Source organism: Lates calcarifer, unplaced genomic scaffold (genome assembly GCF_001640805.2).
Source record: "Lates calcarifer isolate ASB-BC8 unplaced genomic scaffold, TLL_Latcal_v3 _unitig_5489_quiver_634, whole genome shotgun sequence".
Classification (NCBI taxonomy): domain Eukaryota; kingdom Metazoa; phylum Chordata; class Actinopteri; family Centropomidae; genus Lates; species Lates calcarifer.
This window is the reverse complement of record NW_026117558.1, coordinates 4,914-27,257: the sequence shown is the minus strand read 5'-3', so window position 1 is coordinate 27,257 and position 22,344 is coordinate 4,914. Positions and strand designations below refer to the sequence as shown.

At 41.5% G+C, this 22,344-nt stretch overlaps 1 protein-coding gene across 1 annotated transcript; it reads left to right on the top strand.

Moving 5' to 3' along the window:
* The first annotated feature begins 538 nt into the window (after positions 1-538).
* Positions 539-21,559, top strand: LOC108874634 (multidrug resistance-associated protein 1). The gene is made up of 30 exons (XM_018663153.2): positions 539-917; positions 1,950-2,129; positions 2,307-2,432; positions 2,684-2,821; positions 3,533-3,658; positions 3,949-4,010; positions 4,440-4,568; positions 5,973-6,209; positions 6,810-6,987; positions 7,482-7,643; positions 7,901-7,993; positions 8,115-8,318; positions 8,472-8,618; positions 9,041-9,128; positions 9,812-10,008; positions 10,362-10,538; positions 10,745-10,912; positions 13,568-13,757; positions 13,872-13,944; positions 14,152-14,260; positions 14,529-14,736; positions 15,785-16,095; positions 16,172-16,371; positions 16,491-16,617; positions 17,042-17,143; positions 17,620-17,766; positions 17,971-18,129; positions 18,546-18,712; positions 20,425-20,619; positions 21,118-21,559. The coding sequence occupies exons 1-30, from the start codon at positions 876-878 to the stop codon at positions 21,224-21,226; spliced, it is 4,551 nt and encodes a 1,516-aa protein (XP_018518669.1). The 5' UTR covers positions 539-875; the 3' UTR covers positions 21,227-21,559.
* Positions 21,560-22,344: the final 785 nt, after the last annotated feature.

The window sequence follows — 22,344 nt, the reverse complement described above, 5'->3', positions numbered from 1 at the left end:
TGCAGGAAATGCATGTGAATGCTTCCAGCATCCACACTATTGCGCTCTTTATTCATATTAGTAATACTATTTTTTTAAAAACTATAACCACCTGTCCGTTGCTGGACTCAAACCGGCAATCTCATGATTCATAGGCAACTGCATTACACTATAATTATAGAGTTATTAATCAGGGTGGTTTTAAAGTAACTCAGGACATACTGTACACTGATATCACACATACAAGCATAAACCAACTAAACTAACTTTGACATTAAAAACTCAATGTACACAAACAGTTGATTGTGATTCAGATTTTTAATTTCACTACATTAAATGTTTGAAATTAGGTTTTCTCAGTAAACATGACCCTCAGTGATAAAGGAGGGAAAAACTGAATTTGATGTTGCAGCTAATCACTGATCCAGATGTCCTGTTGTTGTTGTTGATGAGGACACTCAGTCCTGACACCTGGTGTTTACTGTCAAAGTCAGACAGAAAAACTCTGAAACTGTCACTGCTGCAGGTTTAAGAGCTTTCAGGAAACAAGATTCACAGACTTGTGTTGAATTTAGAGACTCTGTGTGATTACTGCTTTGTTCCACCTCAGTCCTGCTTTTACCACTTCAACATACCTCAAACACTGAATCATTTACACACTATTTTAATTAGAAAAGTCAGATGTAACAAGGATGTTTAGGGCAAATCAGCCCCCCCACCCCCCAACACCCTCCAGTCAAAAGCGCTGAGCCCAGGCAACAGTCACTGATATCAGTTAGAGCTGAGAGAGAGGTCCAGACAGTGAGCTTGTTTCTGACCGAAACTCAGAGCAGCAGCTGAATTTCACCAAAGAAGAAGAGGAAGAAGCAGCAGACAGTAGAAGAGGACGTGTTTAAATGGAGGATCTGTGCAGTGTGAACGGTCTAGATCCTCTCTGGGTGAGTTTCACATTAAAGATCTGTTTAAAATTGATTAATGATTTTGTCCTTTGGTGCTACAAGCTGTGTTTTTAGTGGCATCTATCCATGGAAGGGTGTCTCATGATGAATTGAAGGGTGTCCAGTGGCTGAACCTTTAACTATAGAGTTTGGTTGGCCACAGCCTGAAAAAAGTTAATGGTGATTCTCCTGTGTACTTGGTGTGCACTTAGTCACCAGCCCCCGGCTGCTGTGATTGAGTTCTCCCTGGACAGAGGGTGTCGCCTCTATGCCAGTATAGGGCATCGAGAGAAAGCTGATTGTTAAGTATCCAGGCCTCTTGGAGACTGTGGGTGGGATCCTAGAAAGATTAACCACCATGGAGTTCTGATGGGAGGTTTGAATGCATGGATGTGAGGAATAATCTGACTGATCTGAACCTGAGTGTTGTTTTGTTGTTAGACCTCTGTGCTAGTCGTGGATTGGCCATTACAAACACCATGTTTGAGTGTTGGATGCTTCATAAGTGCACATGCTGAAGAAGAAGGTCTTTGGGTTTGGCTGGCCCAGAAGCTGTGGGGGTTGCAGGGGTGAAGGAGGTGTTTGAAGAGGAGAAATACTTTTGGTTGGCCTGAAAGAAACAGTTTCCCTCAGGAAGGGAAACTAGGGCTTAGTTCAGACTGTCAGCAGGGGAGATCTGCTGATCCGGGCTGGGGAATTTGTCAGACAATTTAAAGAACTCTTAAACCCGACCAACACATCCTCTGTAGAAGAGGCAGAGTTGGATTGATCAACCAGATCCCTGGTTTGTGAGGTAGTAAAGAAGCTCCTCAGCATCAAGACTCCAGGTGTGGAAGAGATTCACCTAATGTGTGAAGGTTTTGGTCTTGGCTGATAAATTCACATGTATGTTTAGAGATAAACTGATGTGTTTGAACGTCTTTACTTCAAACCTCCAGTCACAGGTGACCAGGACTTTTGGGTAACATGCTCCATAAATCATCAGATCAGTCTTTAACTGTGAGGTGTGAACACTGTGTTTTCTGGTTTCAGGACTGGAACCTCACCTGGTATACCTCCAGGCCGGACCTGACTCAGTGTTTTCAGCACACTGTCCTGGTGTGGTTCCCCTGTGTTTACCTGTGGACCTGTTCTCCTCTTTACCTGCTCTACCTGCAGCTCCGCCCCCATCGAGGCGTCATCCCACTGTCCAAACTCTGCTGCAGCAAGACGGTAAGAAAAAACTGGTCTGGGATCAGGATTCACAGGTCACCCACTAAACCTGGCATGTAGTCTAATCCTGGTCTCTCTTGTCTGTCGTCTGACCTGGAACTTTGGGGTCTAACTTGAGTCTCTCTTGTCTCATTGGTCTCCGTGGACCCCCCTGGCTCTCTGTGGTCTCTGTTACAGCTCCTCGGTCTCAGTCTGGCCTCCTTCGGTCTCCTGGAGATGTTTTACTTTGTGGTGAAGAAGAATGAGGAGATCCAGAACCACCTGCTGATCCTGCTGGGTCCACTGATCCGGAGCTTCACTCTGGTACGTCATGATTCTTCATACTGGTACTGGTTTCCAAAGGCAACAAGTCAAATCCACCAGTGGTTCCTCAGGATCAATCAATCAGTCATCAATCAGCCAACCAACCACACCAAATCTGTTTCTCATTTGCTGTTTAATACACTCCTCCTCTCTCTCTCTCCTCTCTCTCTCTCCTCTCTCCCTCCTCTCTTTCTCTCCTCTCTCTGTCCTCTCTCCCTCCTCTCCTTCTTCTCTCTCCTCCTCCTCCTCAGGTTCTGGCTGTTGTTATAATCCAGGTAGAGAGGATGAAGGGCAGTCGTTCGTCCGTCCTCCTCTTTCTCTTCTGGACTCTTTTGGTTATTTGCTCTGTTGTTCCTTTGAAGGTCGACATTGAGCAGATTATTGATCAGGTATCAGTGATTTATTATTTATAATTAATAAATTTTCTACTGTGGTGGAGAATGGATCACGAGGTTCAGAAATGAACCCTACTCTCTCAGTCTGACGTTACTTTGCCTTTTTATCTGCATCACTTGTTTGTTCATCATCAGACAAGAGAACAGAAATACTCAGAATAACTTCAGAATAATTCCTGAACTTTTTTTTACTTTTTTTTATCTTCAGCCTGACTTTCTATTGTCGACTTGACTTTGACTTTTTCTCTTTTGTGTCTATTTCTGTTTCTGAGTTACAGAAGTTCTGGTTTATTGTGAGGAACCAAAGTCCTCATGCATTTATTCAGAAATCATATCACATGATGATATGTGTGTAAATGTGTCCAATTAGACAGAAAGATCCTTTCAGTTTGTCTTTTAGGTGCAGTATTTCACAGCTCTGTCAACATGTCTCTAAATTTACTTTCTTCTGTGAACACTCATGTTCATTATTTCTTAGAAAGTTCATATGTAGCTGCTAATTACACTGAAGGTTTCCTGGAAACAACAGAAGGTTTTTCTCTACTGACTGTGAAAATGAATGATTGAGTTCTTCTGTCTTTTTATTCTTTGACATTGCATTTTTTTCCTGTTTATTTTCTCCTCCTGAACAAAACCAAACAGAGAGTGAGCCTGACCTTTGACCCCTGACCCTTAACCTTTAACCTCTGCTCTCTGCTGTTTCAGGGTTTTTCATCTGATGCTATTCGTTTTGTGGCGTTCTTCATCTGTTTTTCCATCCAACTCATTGAACTGGTCCTCAGCTGCTTCTCAGACCACCGACCACACTCTGACAAACACACTTACGTCCAGGTAACAAACACGCTTAAGTCCAGGTAACAAACACATCTACATTCAGGTAACAAACATGTATACGTCCAGGTAACAAACATGTTTATGTCCAGGTAACTGCTATCAGCTGATGTACTGTATTGTGCTGATTTTTTTAAACTGCAAACTTTAATTTTAAATTTCTCTGTAAACTGAACTGAAACTGAGCTGAAAGAATAATTTCATTTCATAAATCTTATTTTAACTGATCTGATCAAACTGTTGTTTGTTAAAACCAACTTTCTGTAACTAAAACATTTTCCTCTTATTAGAAACAATGTCCAGAGGAAGACGCCTCATTTCTTTCAAAGTTTTTCTTCTTCTGGTTCAGCAGGTACAAACTCACCAAACATCAGCAGCAATATTATTGTTATCATCTATTATTAGCATGCTTGTATCAATGACAACAACTGGATGGTTGTCATAGAGACAACAGCTGTTTAACCTTTAACTCAGTTTGACAAAGAAGAGATTTAACTTCTGTGTTCAACCGGTGATAGGCTTTTATTCTGAAAGACAGTGTCATGCTGTTTGGCTTTCAGTGTAATGCAACTGTTTCTTTTATGAAGATAAATATCACAGACACACCTGAGTTGTTTTCTGTGAGAACAGGACAAATGAAATCATAAAGAGACGTAGTTTATTTTTATGGCTTCATGTTGAAAATATGAATGAAATGTCAAGAGAATGACTCAGGTTCAGAAGGAATCAGCACGTTAAACTGCAGCATCATTCACAGTGACATGTTTTGTCCTCCTGTCAGCTTGGTGCTCCAGGGTTACCGGTGCCCCCTGCAGGCTGTAGATCTGTGGTCTCTGCGGGACCAGGACTCATCGATCCGGATCATGACAGATTTAGAGAAGTTCTGGACTGAGTCCCAGAAACAGCTGCAGTATGAATGTTTTATTTTTTTAATTATTAAATATTATTTATTTTTACTTTTTTACAGTAAAACAAACATACACATGTTGGACATAAAGCACCCAGTGCTGATGCACTACTCAGTGGCAGAGAAGAAGATAAAAAGAGAAACAGGGGACACACACAGCTCCCAGCATCAGTCCAACTTTATCAGTCAAAAGCAATGTTAGTATAATGGGAGACTGTCCCTTTCATCAAGAAGGCCCTGGGTGCTAACTAAGAAAAAATAAACAAACAGACAAGCAAAACTGAACTCAAACATATGAGAGGGGGGACTACCAGAAAATCAATCAATGTACAGAGTAGGGCAGAGTTTACACAAAAATAAAGTACAACGCGTCAGGTAAGATTGTAAATTGTACAATTAGGTTTCATTGCACGACACTAAAAAAGGCTTCCATACTGTCTGGAAGTGACTTTATGAGTAGGATTTACAAATCTGTTCTATCTTGATAATTAAGAGCATTTAATTGAGCCATCTCTTAAAGCAGGGGGGCAGTGGGGATTTACCATTTAAAAGTATTTTAAACATATATTTTTAAACTGCCAACATGCCTGTTTTAAGGGCCTGTTTTTGATGGGAAGAGAGGGCCGTGGTCAGAGGAGCCAGATATTGCCAGTTTACAGTCTGGTTGAATGTTTATTCCATATTGGTTAGAAAACCAATTGAATATATCACACAAATAATTACTCAATATTGGACATTGCCAGAATAAATGCGACAGTGATCATTCAGCAGTGCCACATCTATCACACATAGGAGACACTGAATCAAACAATTTGCTGAGTTTAGTTTTTTAGTAGTATAATCTGTGTATGATTTTAAATTGAATTAGTTTAGATCTAGAATTGATAGAACAGCTATGTATACGGGACAGGCTTTCTTTCCACAATTTGCCTGCGAATCTTTTATTTTTAATATTTAAAATAAAGTCAGATATATGTTGTGATGTAACAGTGATGTTACAGTGATGTCACACTCCAGCTGAGTCCTTGGTGATGGCTGGGAAAGATTATTTTGACAATTGGACCAAAGCCCTGGTCTTCGTGGTTGTGACTCAGGTAGTTGCTGTCTTTATAATATTGTCCAGATTGTCCAAACTGATTATCTACTCATGACAGCTACTTCCTGTCTGTCCGTCCTGAAGATTCATCCTGTGGAACCTGTGGAACGGCCTCTGCCAATGACCAAACTGTACAAACATTATTTCCAATACAATATTAATTCAGTAGATTATTGATTGCATGAGGGTTTTTTTCTTTCATGTTGAACACTTTGGGGTTTCAGATGTAAAGACTTGTTGATTGTACAGGTGAATAGTGGCCACGCCCCCAGGCTTCACCATACCTGTGTACTGGTTTTGATGTTCTGCAGAGAGGAGCCTGCAGGTTCTGGACTGTCCCAGTCTTGGTCCAGGTCCTGGTCCTGGACAGTTGGTTCAGCTGGACCAACAGAAAAAACTCACCTGTTGAAGAAGGACAGGAAAGGGCGGGGCTATAGATTCATCCTCATACATGCTCTGGGGCAGAGCTTTGGACCGTACTTCCTGTGTGGGATACTGTGTCTCCTCTTCCATGACGCCTTCATGTTTGCTGTGCCACAGGTGCTCAGGTGAGTCAGAGATATGTTTACTGATGTCTCAGTGAAATTGGCTGGCTTTATCAAGTGTGAACATTTAGCCAGTCTGAGAATATTTTCCCAGAATTTATCTTGACAGGTTTTTCAGGTTTTAACAGGTTTAATCTTCTGTATGTAAGATTATCAAGCAGTTTAAATGCCTGAATGGATGGTAATCCATTCATTATCTATACTGCTGATCTGCGTGAGTTGTGACACTCACATTCACACCTACAGGTAATTTAGAGTCGCCAGTTAACCTGCATTTCTCTGGACTGTGGGAGGAACCGGAGAACCTGGAGCAAACCCACACAGGAACAGGGAGAAGGAGTTCTGACCCAGAACCTTCTTTTCTTTAGTTTTATCTATTGAAGTCAGAAACGTGACAACATCTGCAGGGCATTCGATTCATGGACCTTCATTAGTCAGCTGTTATTCACGTTATTTTGGAGATGGGAAGAAAAAACTTTATTAATAGTTTATGTCTTTGTTATTGTTCCTAGTATATATTGTTGTTTATTGTTGTTGTATGTGAAGCTCATTTCATAGTTGTTTTATAGTGTATGTAGTTGTTTGTTTGTTTGTTGTTGTCAGCGCACTCCTCGGCTTCATGCGGGATAAAGACGCTGCGACGTGGAAAGGCTACCTGTTCGCCTCTCTGCTCTTCCTGCTCTCCTGTCTCCAGTCCGTCCTCCATCATCAGTTCATGTTCCACTGTTTCACTGTAGGAATGAGGCTGAAGACAGCCGTGACAGGCCTTGTCTACAGGAAGGTAACAGAGAGAGAGACAGTTTACAAACAGAGAGAGAAACAGGTAACACAGAGAAAGAGGGACAGGTAACAGAGAGAAAGATTTTTGATTTTTAGCTTTCAAATCCTGCAGCATTTCTTGTTCCTCTGCCCTTAGTCTTTTACTCCATGCATTCAGAATGTCCCTGGTGTGGACATTCTGAATGAAAGAAAGAAAAGATAGAAACACACACTCCAACAACTCTCACCGACTGCTCAGCACACTCACTCCTTCTACTCAGAGAGAGAGAAAGAGACAGGTAACACAGAGAGAGAGAGACAGGTAACACACACAGACAGACAGACAGACAGACAGACAAGTAACAGATGGTCAGACAGACAGGCAGACAGACAGACAGACAGAGACTCAGTTGAAAGTCATCAGTAAACCTCAGACTCTCTCAGACTGATCTCAGATCGTCGGTGTTGTGATGGTGAATAAAGTTGTTAATAAAGTTTTCTGGATTGAATCCTCAGAGTTTGCTGATGAGCAGTTCAGCTCGGCGTCACTTCACTTTGGGAGAAATCGTTAACCTGGTTTCAGCCGACACCCAGAAGCTGATGGACTTTGTGGTTTATTTTAACAGTGTCTGGATCGCTCCCATCGAGATCGCACTCTGCTTCTACTTCCTGTGGCAGGTAAACCAACAACCTGACATCATCACAAACAAACACATGGTCACCTGTACAGGTGACAACTGTCACCGCTTTGGTCTCCATCACACCTGAAGCAGTTGATGAAACACAATCATTATGTTGGTGATTCTTTTAGTTCCTGATCAACAAAAACATTTAAGAAAAGCCCAGATTTCCTGTTTCAGGGCAGGAAATCAACTGAGAGAAAGGTACATAGATTCATCTCTGTGTGATTGATTGATTGATTGATTGACTGACAGCTCCTCGGTCCTCCTGCTCTCGCTGGGATCACTGCTGTTGTTTTCATCTTCCCCCTGAATGGACTTATTGCTAAAATGAGAAGCAAACTGCAGGTGAGGAAACTGTTTCAGAGAAAATGGAGTTTGTTGTTTTGTTTTGTGAGTTGAATATTTCTTTTGCCAGTGAGTTATAATCCGATCATCACCTCTCCTATCTGCTGCTGTTCTTTATCAGGAGGTTCAGATGAAGTTTATGGATGGTCGGATCAAACTTATGAATGAGATCCTGAGTGGTGTGAAAATTCTCAAGTTTTATGCCTGGGAGGAAGCTTTCCTGAGACGAGTTGGTGTCCAGAGAGACGGAGAACTGAATGCTCTGAAGAAATCTCAGATCCTTTACTCTGTCTCTCTGGCTTCATTCAACTCCTCCTCCTTCCTGGTGAGTATCACACCTGCCCGGCCAGGTGACCTGAATCTGACATGTGACCCCAGAACTCTGAGGGGTTTAGGATGCCTCAGGGTTGGTCACAGAGTTTGTTGTTTCAGGTCTCTCTGAACTTGCAGATGTTTTTTTTCTTCCCTGTCACCTCAGATCGCCCTGTCAGTGTTTGGAGTCTACGTGTTGATTGATGAGCAGAACGTTCTGGATGCTCAGAAAATCTTTGTTTCTGTTGCTCTCATCAACATCCTGAAAACTCCTCTGAGTCAGCTTCCGTTCGCCATGAGCACCACCATGCAGGCATGTCCCAGCCAATAAGAGACACCCTAGCTTCAACATCCACCAATCAGTGTTCACTCTTAAATCTTCATTGTCCACTTAGAGGCCTGTGGAGGAAATCGTTTCTTAGTCAAATAGAAAAACACAGTACAGGTGGACGTAACTCACCTGAAAGTACTGCTAGCTCTGATTGACTAGCAGATGTTCCCTCAGATCAGTCTGGATATTTATTGGTTAGACAGTGTAAGTAGGTGTTGGCTTCTCAGCCAATGAATGAAGACCATTGAAATTTGACCGAAAGTCATACATTTGAGTGCAGCTTCTACAAACAGGATGTTATCTTCATACACCAATCAGAAACCAGTTACCTGTTTTAATGTCTGTTGTCAGATCATTTATCTGTTTTTAATATTTCTGTTATTTTTCTTTTCCGCTGTAACCAGGCCGTCGTCTCGCTCAGACGTCTGACAAACTTCCTGTGTCAAGATGAACTTAAATCTGACAACGTGGAGAGACTTCCTCATAGCACAGGTGTGACATCACACACACCTGTACACTCCTGACGACAGAAATCTGTGTCTGTGCCCAGCACAGAAATTGTTACCCTAGCTTAGCACAAAGCCTGGAAGCAGTGAAAAACTGTTAGCTTAGCTCCAGACTGACAGAGAAAACAGATTTGCCTTTTTAAAAAAAAAAAAAAAAAAAAAAAAAACCCTGTTTGGAGTGTATTTTGACTATTTGTCCTTTTATTGTTTTTGATTAACTTAAAGAAATCTTGTGATTAATACAGAAATGTAGTGACACGGCAATCTAATGATCTACCAAGTAGTACCATGTTGCTCAATTTATAGCCATGTGGAAACATACAGAGCAATGAGAAATTATATATAACTGTGGAAACATGGTGGAACCACATAGAACTATATGTTAGAGACACATAGAACAGTGTGGAACCATGTGTTGGAGCCATGTTTGACCACATAAAAATGTGTAGTAATGGTAGATATGGTGAACCCACACAGCTCCCTCTTTCCTCATGTGTAATTGTGTTATATGTAGAAAAATATTTCTCCCCATGTTTTCCCATGTTTACCCACGTGGTGAACTGTGTAGTGGAAACTTGTTTAAACAAATAGAAACAAAACAGAACCACCACAACTATGTCAAAACATGTTGTGGAACAAATGTCATGTTTCCTCATGTTTTGCCCCCAGATGGAGACAGTGTTGTCATTGAAGGCGGGTTGTTTTCCTGGTCCCATGATGATTCTCCCTGTCTGCAGAGGATCAATGTGAAAGTGAGAACGGGTTCTCTGGTGGCTGTGGTCGGCCACATTGGCTCAGGGAAGTCATCTCTCCTGTCAGCCATGTTGGGAGAGATGGAGAGGAGGCGTGGCTTTGTCTCCATCAACGTAACGTCTTTTATTTATCGTTTATTATTTCTTGTTTCTTAATTTTTAAACCCTGGAGGTTTTTATTTATAATGTTATATTCATAATTGATCATTAACATTTATATGCTATTCAGCATTTATCAAGTTTTTTTTACTGGGTATAATGTAATGAGTGAGTCACATATAACACCTTTATGGACACAACATTACATTTGCTGTTACGCAAAAACTAATTGTAACATCAGAGTCAGACCAAAATATCAGTCTAGCTCTGTTAAGCTATGCTAGCAGTATTAGCAGCCATAAAAAAAAGTTATTGACAACTGTTGATAAGTAACACTAATGAAGATTATGTTGACTATGGGGGTCCAGGGTTCAGTGGGCTACGTCCCCCAGCAGGCCTGGATCCAGAACGCCTCTCTGAAGGACAACATTTTGTTTGGTGGGGAGAGGAAGGAGAGCTGGTACCATCGTGTGCTGGAGGCCTGCGCTCTGCTGCCAGACCTGGACTTATTGCCTGCTGGAGATAGCACCGAGATTGGGGAGAAGGTACCAGCACTGGCTAACTCCCACACCATCCACTAAAAGTTAAGGTTTGGCTGCAGGAACCTGTCAACAGGAACCTGAACCCTCATCCCCTCAGGGGTAAGGGTCTGTCTCCAACAAGGCTCATCTGATCCTCTGACTGTTCATAGTTACCTGTTTGACTTGATATAGTTCTTATGGTAAACTGATTATGCATTTACTGACTGCAGGGTCTGAACCTGTCTGGAGGTCAGAAACAGAGGGTGAGTCTGGCTCGGGCCGTCTACAGGAAGTCAGATGTGTACTTGTTGGATGACCCGCTGTCAGCTGTTGATGCTCATGTGGGACAACACATTTTTGATCGAGTGATTGGACCAAGAGGACTCCTCAAAGACAAGGTGAGGCTGTGCAGTCTGGATCATTTTTACTTTCAGGCTGATGCAGCTTCTCCATAAGCAACAAAGTAATAAATGGGCTGGTTGTGAGGAGGTGTTTGAGCAGGTGATCCTGTGGGAGGCCCAGAGGACACACAGACTTGTTATGAGCAGCTGGCACAATGCAGAGATGTCCAGTCAGACCAAAAAGTGCTTTTTCTCTGTCCTTCCTCCAACAACAAGCTGCTGTGGCCTAAACACGCCTCACAACTCCTTCAGGTCTTCCAGGAAACACCATTAGTATTCACTGTTAGATCAGACAGAACAACATCCAGAGCATGATATTCACCTGAAGGATGACCAGCCAATCCTCCAACATCCCCATTATATTCCACTGCATCTGGTTGGAAAACTTTTGCAGAGGGTGGAGACCATGGTGGTGTTAGTACTGATTAAGTCATACATCTCTGAGGGGTGAAGGCCAGTCATCGTCTTAGAGACAAATGGTTCCGTCCAGTACACTTAATTCTATATCAACGGTTGATGCATAACCTGACAACTTGCTCAAGAAGATGGGGTCCACCATGTGCATTTTGACTCTCAACGTGTTTAAGGGATTCCAGCAAGTGCCTCTTGAGTCATCAGGTAGACTTTAAACAGTGTTTTGCACATCATGCTGGATCCTTCTTGTTCGCTGTGATGGGGAGGAAGGGGGGATAGCGAGAGAAGAACATAGCATAACATGGGTTCCATATAAGATATAAGGTGATGCCAATAATACAGTAATAGTAATGATAATAGTAATAATTAATGTATTAACTGCTGACGTGGCAATAAAACTAATAGCAGAATAAATAGTTTCTAATTCTAGCAGCAGGTGTTGAGTGGAGTTGTAGGAGCAGCAGGAGACTTGTCATCACAGATCAGATTCTACACCTCCAGACGCATAAATACCTGCAGAAAGAGACAGAAGAGGAGAGAGAGACGGGAGAGCACAATACTATAGGAAAGGGAAGATACTGAGTTAGTAACATGTATTTATGGGATATGAATCCATACACATGGAGAGAGAAAGAGAGAGAGAGAGAGAGAGAGAGAGAGAGAGAGAGAGAGAGAGAGAGAGAGAGAGAAGCTCAGTGCATCATGGGAGATCTCCCGGCAGTCTAGGCCTATAGCTTTATCAAAAAGGAAAGTTAGTGGGAATCATTTCCTTGAATTTATCTACTGTACTATCGGAAATATTTCTAGTCAGGATGTTTTTTGCTGAGTATATAATTTAGCAATATGAATTCATAAGTGATTTATAAAATATACAGAAAATTACAGAATATTACACTATTAACATTGTATTGCTGTATCTAGCAATACACAGGATATTTCTCGTGTGCTGATATCTGTCGACAATATTGCACATATTGCACCATTAATATTGCTACTCCAGGTTATTGGATATTAAAAAGCCTGATGACTGCTGGCACGAAGGACTACCTGCTACCTGCTACGTTCAGTCCTGCACTGAGGAGGTATCAGTCTGTGGCTGAGGGTGCTCTCCCCAAACACCTTAAGGTCGTGTAGCCAATGAGAATTATTGTCCAGGATGCTCTTCGGTTTCCTGAGCATCCTTATCTCAGCCACCTGCTGAACTGAATCCAACTCAGCCCCAATGGCGGAGCTTGCTCTTTTAATCAGTTTGTTCAGTCTATTTCTGTCCCTAGAGTCCCCTCCCCCCATCACACCACACCAAGGAAGAGTGCACTGGCCACCACAGACTGGTAAAAGATGCACAGAAGATGTCTGCAGATGTTCAAGGATTTTAACTTTCTCAGAAAGTGCAGTCTACTTTGCCCCTTTTTGTACACCACCTCCATTTGGCTGGACCAGTCCAGCTTGTTGTCCATCTGCACTCCCAGGTAACTGTGGCTGGAAACAACCTCCACCTCCGTGCCTCTGATGGTGACAGGAGCCGGAGTGGATCTCTTCTTACGGAAATCAATCACCATTTCCTTTGTTTTGGAGATATTCAGCTGGAGGTGATTGAGGTTGCACCAGTCCACAAAGTCTGCGATCATGCCCCTGTACTCCTCCTCATGTCTTCCTCTGATACAACTGACAACCACTGAGTCATCAGAAAACTTCTGAAAAAAGCAGGTGTCTGAGTTGTACCGGAAGTCTGATGTGTAAATCGTGAAGAGGAAAGGGGACAGGACAGTTCCTTGAGGGGCCCCTGTGCTGCTCAGGAGCTTGTTGGACGTGTGGTTCTTCAAAAGCATCCTACCTTCACAATATGTTGATTTTCACAAACACATGCCGGACCATGTCCAGCATCTGAGGTCAAGTTTAGAAAGACCTAGAACTCTAGATTGAACCTCATCATTTCCAAATGTGAATGGGTAAGGCAGGAGACAGCGTACTTGGACTACTAGCTAGAAAAGGGAAAGATGAAACTTTACATGGTTGAGGTAGAAACTCCCCTACGCTTCCTTCCTCCTTGGACTAAAGAGGAGGTATAATCCTCTCTGAGGAGTGTACCACCCTCTGATCCATAAAATCCTGAATGTCTTCTTCTGTGGAGCAGGAGACACCTGGTTCAGGTGGATCTGCCCACTGTTGGTCCTGAACGAAGTCTTGTTTGAACCCTTGTTTCAACTTTGTAATGTGTGTTGTGTTTTTTTTTTTCAGACTCGGGTGCTGGTTACTCATGGCCTCAATTTCTTGTCTAAGGCAGACCTGGTCCTGGTGATGGAGGAGGGTCAGATCTCTGAGATGGGCTCCTACATGGAGCTGATGGACAGAAAGGGGGCCTTTGCCAAATTAATCCAAACCTTCAGTGGAAACCAGCGCAGAGAGAGTGCCACTCTCCGAGACAAGAGTAAGAAATGAGAGAAATAGCAGAATAAAACTACAAGAACCAAGGAAGCAGAGGATAGAAGCCATCTTTGAGACTTTGTGTGTCTGTATTTTCTCTGTGTATTTGTGTGTGTAGGCAGCAGGAAGTCGGTGTCTCGTCTCAGTATGACTGATTTCTCTATCGATCTCTCTCAGGAGCAGCTGATTGGGTAAAAATACAAACAGATATTTCAAAATAAATTCAAATTAAATAAAAAATTACCAAAGAATGTAAAAACACGATAATCTGTTTGAGTGACGCTGATGTTTTATCAGTAGTTCAGACTCTGATCAAACTTAACATCATAAGATATTCATAACCACTGTTATCACAGTGTTAATATATGTGTGTGTTTCTGTTTGTGTGTGCATTCCAGCTGTGACATGAGCAGTGCCAGTGTTCAGCTGATGGAGGCTGTTGATCAGGATTTAGATGTTGAGAATGTTGGTAAACTGACGGAGGCTGATGAGGCTCAAACAGGGAGGGTGGGTTCTTCTTTTCATCTATATCAATAATGTTTGTATTAAATATCATTTCCTATCACAGAGCAGTCAAACATCCCCCACATAGTCACATCAGCTGTAGTAAGAGCACAATAAAAAGACAAAGAGACAAAAAAAGAGCAAACACTGAAAAATCTAAATTGAGCTGAAGAAACTTTGAACTAAACAAAGTTTAGTTTTTCTTGTTTGTCTGTTTGTTTTTGCTGAGATTCAGTGTGTTGGATTAACAGGGCTCTTCTTCTGTTGTCAGGTGAAGCTGAAGATGTACAGAGAATACTTCAGGACCATCGGCCTCACCTTCATTATGACCATCATCTTCCTCTGTGCCTTCCAGCAGGCGGCCTCGCTGGCCTACAACTACTGGCTGAGCATCTGGGCTGACGAGACGCCAGTAAATGGCACCATGGGAAACCATGTACTGAAACTGAGTGTGTTTGCAGCACTTGGCTTTACTCAGGGTGAGGAGGGGAGGGTGATGGAGGATATATATATATATATATATATATACACACACACATTTTCACTTCTCTGTATTTTTATCTTTGTAACCAAGTTTATTTTTTTCTATTTTATTAGTTGTTTTTTTTTTTACTGTTATGGAAATTTCTCGGTCTGCTTGTGGAGAGTCAAAAAACAAGACTGGAAAGGTAGCATGCACCAAAATTTTTAATCTCTATAGAGAGGAAACAACACACAGAACCACACGGCAGTAAGCAGTTCAGAGGTGTGCCCCCTGACCAAAAGCTTCACCTCCTTTTTATAGTTTGTGATATACTTCTGGCCCTCTGAATGAACCTTCACAGAACATTCCTCTACAGCTGAAAAAAACAATTGGGGTACGATAAAAGGCAGTGACCAATCTCCGAAATTTGCAACTGGATGTAATCTCCTGTGATGATGAAGATACCACCTGCCATCTTCCTCTTCAGGAAGGTATTTACGGTGGAATATGACAGTAGATTCACCAGGTCATTCTTGTAGTACAAGTACAACTAAGGCTACAAACTAATTACATCAAGTATAAGATGAAATCATTGTTACTACAAAGCATGCAAAAATTCCATCACATTACTTATTTGTGAATATTTATATTTCTAACATTTTAATCACAATTCTTCTGTTGTTGTACATTGTTTTTTTTGTCAGTTTGTCTCACACTTGTTTTGACAATGTAAATGTCTGTGTCCATGACAACAGAAGCTGCATTGAATTGATTAGAAGATATCTATCGATCAATAGATAGTTAATCAATGGGGCAGCACAGTGGTGTCAGTGGTAGTGAAACTGTTTCCTCACAGCAAGAAAGTTCTGGGTTCGAGGCCTACTTCGAGTATAGATAATGGATGGATGGATGCTGTCTATGTGTGACTGTGTCAGTGATAAACTGCTAAAATGTCAGCTCTGTGATGTCATTACATTTGATTTTCAGACATTTTTGTCCAAAATGATTTACATTCAAATATACAGGAGCTAAATATCCTGGTTACTTCATCATCTGTGTTTCAGGGGCGGCCATGTTTGGGACGACGCTCGCCATCGCTCTGGCTGGGCTTGTAGCGTCACATCACCTTCACGCTGATCTTCTCCACAGTGTGCTGCATTCAACCATGTCTTTTTTTGAGGTGACACCCAGCGGAAACCTCCTAAATCGCTTCTCCAAAGAGATCGACGCCATCGACTGCATGATTCCTGATGGGTTGAAGATGATGCTGGGCTACCTGTTCAAGCTCCTGGAGGTCTGCATCATTGTGTTGTTGGCCACGCCTTTCACAGGGCTGGTGCTCCTCCCACTCACCTGTGTCTACATCTTCATACAGGTAAAGTTGTCTCTTGAATGTCAGGTTCTGTGAGCTGAACTCTTTCTACATGATTTTCTGTACCTTTGGTCTCCAGAGTTTCTATGTGGCCTCGTCGTGTCAGCTACGACGGCTGGAGGCAGTGAGTCGCTCGCCGATCTACAGCCACTTCAATGAGACGGTGCAGGGCGCCGCCGTCATCCGAGCCTTCGGCGAACAGCAGCGCTTTGTCCTGCAAGCCAACTGTCGCATCGACAGCAACCAGGAAGCATACTTCCCTCGCTTCGTTGCCACCAGGTTTATATAAACTACATCAAATATGCTTTAATAGAAGTGTTAGCATTTGTTCTGTGTTCAACATAAAAATATTTCTGATATTTAACTGTATTTTAAAGAGATTATTTTGTATCTGTCAGGTGGCTGGCAGTGAATCTGGAGTTTTTGGGGAATCTACTGGTCTTGGCTGCAGCCATCTTGTCGGTGCGAGGTCGGGATGAACTAAGTCCTGGCATCGTGGGATTGGCAGTTACACACTCTCTCCAGGTTTTATAGTTTGTTTAGGGTCATGCAAACTGATTACATCAATATACCTGAAAATATCTGAAACTGTATCAGTCACTGGACATCTGGAGGGTGACACTAAATATCTGCAGCTACAGGCAGAACTATCAAACGATACAGGTTTAATGTGTATCAGCCTCGGGAAAGACCCTGAACACCACATTCTGACTTTTCTTGTCTAAAAACTTAAAACCATGTCAGAGCAGGTGAGACAGATGATGCAGAATTAGTTTTTGGCCCAGACCAAAAAGAAGGAGTTGATTCTGTTTTATCAGATAGAAACAGTGAAGAGAGGCAGGAAGTGGAGAGAAAGGGAGGAGTGAAGGGCCTGGTCTGGATTTTACTCCTGAAAGACAAACAAATAAAAGCTTTGATCACAGAAACATCTATGTTTGTGGTTCTGCAGGTGACAGGAATCCTGAGCTGGATCGTTCGATCCTGGACTGACGTGGAGAACAACATTGTGTCGGTGGAGCGAGTGAAAGAGTATGACAACACACCCAAAGAGGTTTGCTGCTTTACAGCAGGACAGGGTTTACATGGAAACTATTATCTGTGATTCACAGTCCAACATCTGAACAAAACAGAATTTCTCCCTCATGCCTGCTCTTAAGATGTTACAGGTGCTTTTTTAATATCACAGTGTCTTAATCTCATCTGTGAAGTAATTATACATAATACGACTCCTAGGCTGCTGTGGTTCTCCATATTTGACAAGGTGAATATAGAACATTTATCACTGCTCAGTGTGTGAAATTGTGTGTTAAATACACATTTTCTTGTTTGTACGGACAGTTCTTTGCACAACAGTAGATCTTCTCACGTTTTGATCAATGAGGCCTCACAAACTGGTAACAATGTTTACTTAACTAAAGCTGAGGGAAATGTTTTATTATTGACTTTCTACAGTGTCTTTAGTTTTTCTCATTGATGTGTTTGATTGTGTTGATCATACACGCCCCCTGACCTGATGTGTCTCCCCAGGCACCGTGGATCCTGGAGGGCAGTGTGCTGCCAGCTGCCTGGCCGACCATAGGAACCATCCAGTTTGAGGATTATGGATTGCAGTACCGTAAAGGTCTAGACTGGGCCTTAAAGGACATTTCCATCAACATCCAGAACAGAGAGAAGGTCAGCAGAGATCAGAGTCATAAAAACTATTAGCCATCACAAAGCAACAGAAATATGTCAGGAATGAAATAAACACTCAGAGTTAAAAACAAAAAAGAAAAGCATTAAAATTAATACTTCTACTGTAGTCAGTTACAGTTTTATGACAGTAATAAATACTGGTTTTCTTTTGACTATTTATTGATGAAATTTCTGAATTTTAAGGTGGGGATTGTTGGAAGAACAGGAGCTGGAAAATCTTCTCTTGCTTTGGGAATGTTCAGGATCCTGGAGGCAGCAAAGGGACAGATTTTTATAGATGGGATCAACATTGCTCAGATCGGCCTTCATGATCTCAGATCCAGAATCACCATCATTCCTCAGGTCAGTACTCCAAATATTACAGTACATGTAGTGCACTTCTCTTTACATACTGACACTATGCATTGTGTACTTAATACAGTTATTACAGTATGCAGTGAGTACTTTACACAGACAGTGTCATGAACATGTGCAGTAGGAAGCAAGATTTCATTAAAAATCTGTCAGTGCTAAATAAACACATTTTACTGAATGAACAGACACCATCTCACAGTTAATCCAACTCTCAGCAGGTATCAATGGACACAAACATTCATCTAGTTTTATATTTAGAACTTAGTTTCACCATCATGGCTGATGGACAGGTGAATGCTGTGGCCAGGTGTCCAGTTGACTAATGACGTGGACTGTTCTGTGTTTTGTTTGTTTTATTGTACCAGTGAAAGGCTTTAAAGTGACCGCTGACCTTTCATGTCTAGGACCCGGTGCTGTTTTCTGGTTCTCTGAGGATGAACCTAGACCCCTTCGATGCCTTTTCAGATGAGGACCTGTGGAAAGCCCTGGATCTGGCTCACCTCGGCAGCTTCGTGTCAGCACTGCCACAAAAACTAAACCATCAGTGCTGTGAAGGAGGAGAGAACCTCAGGTAGACTCACCTACAGCACATTTATTTGATCAATCCCAGGGAGTGATTTATAATTATTACCCAACACCAGGAGGTAATGTGGAACATGAACGCACCACAATATGTCCTCAGGACATGTATCAGACTTCACACAGCTCAGTCTGCTGATAATAAAGGCTTTACAATACTATCAAACCTACTGACTAAACATCACACCACATGTGTTGTGAGATTTTTCATTGGGAGAATCAGCATATGGAAGTCCTAACCCTAACCCTGATAAGTACAGGTGTGCAGTGACAGTACAGGTGAGTTATCAGGCACACAGCAAAATCAGCAGTGTTAATTGAACACCTATTCAGTTAAATTCAACACTTTGAAAGTGTCTATATTGGTCCACACTACATAAAGTTAAAGCTACACTTCTGGAAGTGTTAAATACTTCACACTATGACAGAGTTGCAGCAACTCTCTCAATAGTTAAAATTTCACAGTACTCAACACAGGTGAGTGTTAAATTTATACAACACTAGTGTGTGTGTGTCACAAGTCAACACTATCCATATATTCTTTCTAACGCTGAACAGAGTCACTGCTGTATTAACACTGTAGAGGGTGTAAAATTGAACTCAATATTTAACTCTTTGTAGAGTTGATCTGTATTTTAAAAGTACCATCCATCCATTATCTATACTGCTTATCCATTAAGGGTCGTGGGGAGGCTGGAGCCTATCCCATCTGTCATTGGGCGAGAGGCGGGGTACACCCTGTACAGATCGCCAGTCCATCACAGGACCAACACATAGAGACAAACAACCATTCACATTGTAATTCACACCTATGGGCAATTTAGAGTCACCAGTTAACCTCCATGTGTTTGGGCTGTGGGAGGAAGCTGGAGAACCTGGAAAGAACAGAGAGAACATGCAAACTCCACACAGAAAAGCCCGGGTTTGTTACCTCACAGTTCTGTTGCCGTAAGGGACCAGTAGACTGCTAACTGCTATTTTCCCCATGAGCAAAATGTTACTAGATCCATTAATTCACTTAGCAACACATGTGATAGAGGTTTATTCTTTTCAATTAATTAGGCGGTACATGACGAGTTGATTAGCTTATGCTATGTAAGCAACCAGGGTATTTAGCATAAACCACCAGCTACAATAAATAGTACTGGGTAGGTAATTTAAGATTAGATGTACACACATCAATGCTCCTGGTCACAATTGGAGTGTTTTCTGGTCATGTCCAGTCAAAAATAAGGACAATAGCTGGCTGGTCTCCCACTTCCATGCTGGAAAAAACTGATACGTTGGACCTCTGGCAATAACAATGGCTATCTAGTGAAATCAACTCTGTAGAGTTGTTAGCAGAGTATGTCATTTAACTGTCTGTATCAACACTGACACTGTCTGAGGATTAGCTATCTTGTAGTTGAATTAGAATTTAACAAGAATTGAAATTACTCTATATTTTTACTTTCAACTCTAACACTGAAAATCTTGATTTTGCTGTGCAGGAGGAGCTGATCATGGGTTAGGGTTAGGGTGGATCAGATGTCATTATGATTGCTGAGCAGATATATTGATCATACCATGAAACATAATATTTGCTCCAATCCCCTGTGACCGGATAATGGATGGATGAAACTTTGTGGAGAACATGTTGTAGGAGCTGCTTCAGGTTAAGAGTTAGAGATCAGAAGTCATGAAGCTCCGATGTGTTTTCTGTAGTCTCGGTCAGCGACAGCTGCTGTGTTTGGCCAGAGCTCTGCTGAGGAAGACCAGGATCTTGGTTCTGGATGAAGCCACAGCAGCTGTTGACTTGGAGACAGACCAGCTGATCCAGTCCACCATTCGTACTCAGTTTGATGATTGTACAGTCCTCACCATTGCGCACCGCCTCAACACCATCATGGACTACAGCAGGTAGCACCTGTGCTGTCAGCAGGATCACACCTGCAGCTGTCATGTCATTGTTTAGGGTCAGTTATTTATGTCCAGTCTTCACTTGAATTTATTCCTTTTTCTTGTTGTCAGATGTGTGTAGATTTCATTTCCTGCATATTGAGGTCTATGCAGGACTATATAGGATGATATTAACAGTAGAGTCTTATCAGTAATCTAGTGTCAGGCAGAACTATCAACAGAAATGTTCTGTCATTAGACTATTCACAATCTAAAGTTGATGTCTCATGAAATACCTGCAGCAGGTGAGTTCAGCACTGTAAAAATCCACGAGGGACTTTGTGGATTTAAAGGGAACTGATCCCCGAGTTTATACAGTAAGTCATTCTTAGGATAGCAGATGTTTTTACTGAGCTCCATCAAAGTTTATTTTTCTCTGTCACAATTCTCTGTGGAGACAGACTTCTGACTTGTCTTTCTGACTTGTCTGACTGGTCTTTTTTCTCTCTGTGTTGTCAGGGTCATGGTGATGGACCGAGGCACCGTTATAGAGATGGACTCTCCCTCTCAGCTCATGTGTCTGCAGGGTCACTTCTATCAGATGTGTGTTGAGGCTGGTTTGGTTTAATTTCACTGGTAAAAACAGTGAAATGAACAGATCATTAGTTTCCTCTTCTCTACTTTACCAGACAATAGTACAGGACTGTACAAGCTGCATCTTTTGGTTGCACGTGGACTGAACATGTTGTTGGGTGTTAGTCATAACTGATAACCACACTACCTGCTGAAATCCTTTCCATTAGCTGAGTGTGTTATTATGGATTATAGATCGTATCTTCAGTGTTCCTCAGCAAAGACTGTCTGTCTTACAAACTCAAATACAGAGTGTACGTTAATTTGTCATGAATTATTTACTGTCACATCTGTGTTTTTTATCAGAAATAAAATTAATTTGAAATGAGTGTGAACAATTTTTCAATTCAATTTTATTTAAATAACAGTGAATAATACCATACATTATCTCAAGGCACTTTAGAGAGTAAACCTTATAATATCATAAAGATTGTTCAGGTAAAGTTTATGTATGTTGATATGTTCAAGCTGCTGAATGATGAGATGAGACACAGCAGACTGATTTCCACTTGAGTTCTTATATACATCAAAATTTCAGGTTGTATTCTTACTTATATTCTGAAGGCGTATACTGAGGGGTTTGTTCATATTTTATTCACAGCGTGATTTATACAACTTTTTATTCCTGTATGATGAAAATTAATTGTTTTATGGCTGTTGCTCTGATTTATAAAGTCATAAAAGAGATTAAAAATCCTCTGTAAAAACTTCTGGCTCTGTCAACAAAATGAAACAAGAAGTTTAAACCTGCCTTTTTAATGTTCTCATTTCTTTATATAAATTAGTGCTTGTTTAATTAGATAATACTCAATTAACATATGTAAACATGAAATTTCAGAAAACTTGAAATATAAAAAATAATTGTCTTAATGTCAGTAATCAGGTGGGGACATTTCATGGTGATATATGTTAAAGTTTTTATCCTGTTCATCTGTAGTGTTTGGTGTTTCTGAACTGGGAATCAAAATGTCAGCTGGGTTTCTGGAAACCATGTTTGATGTAGAAGTTGAGTAAACTGGGTTCTGTTGAAAAATGTAAAAGATGTGATTTGGTCCAGAAAGCAGAACCTGACAACATCCAGACATTAATATCAATGAGACAGTGAGGGATAAT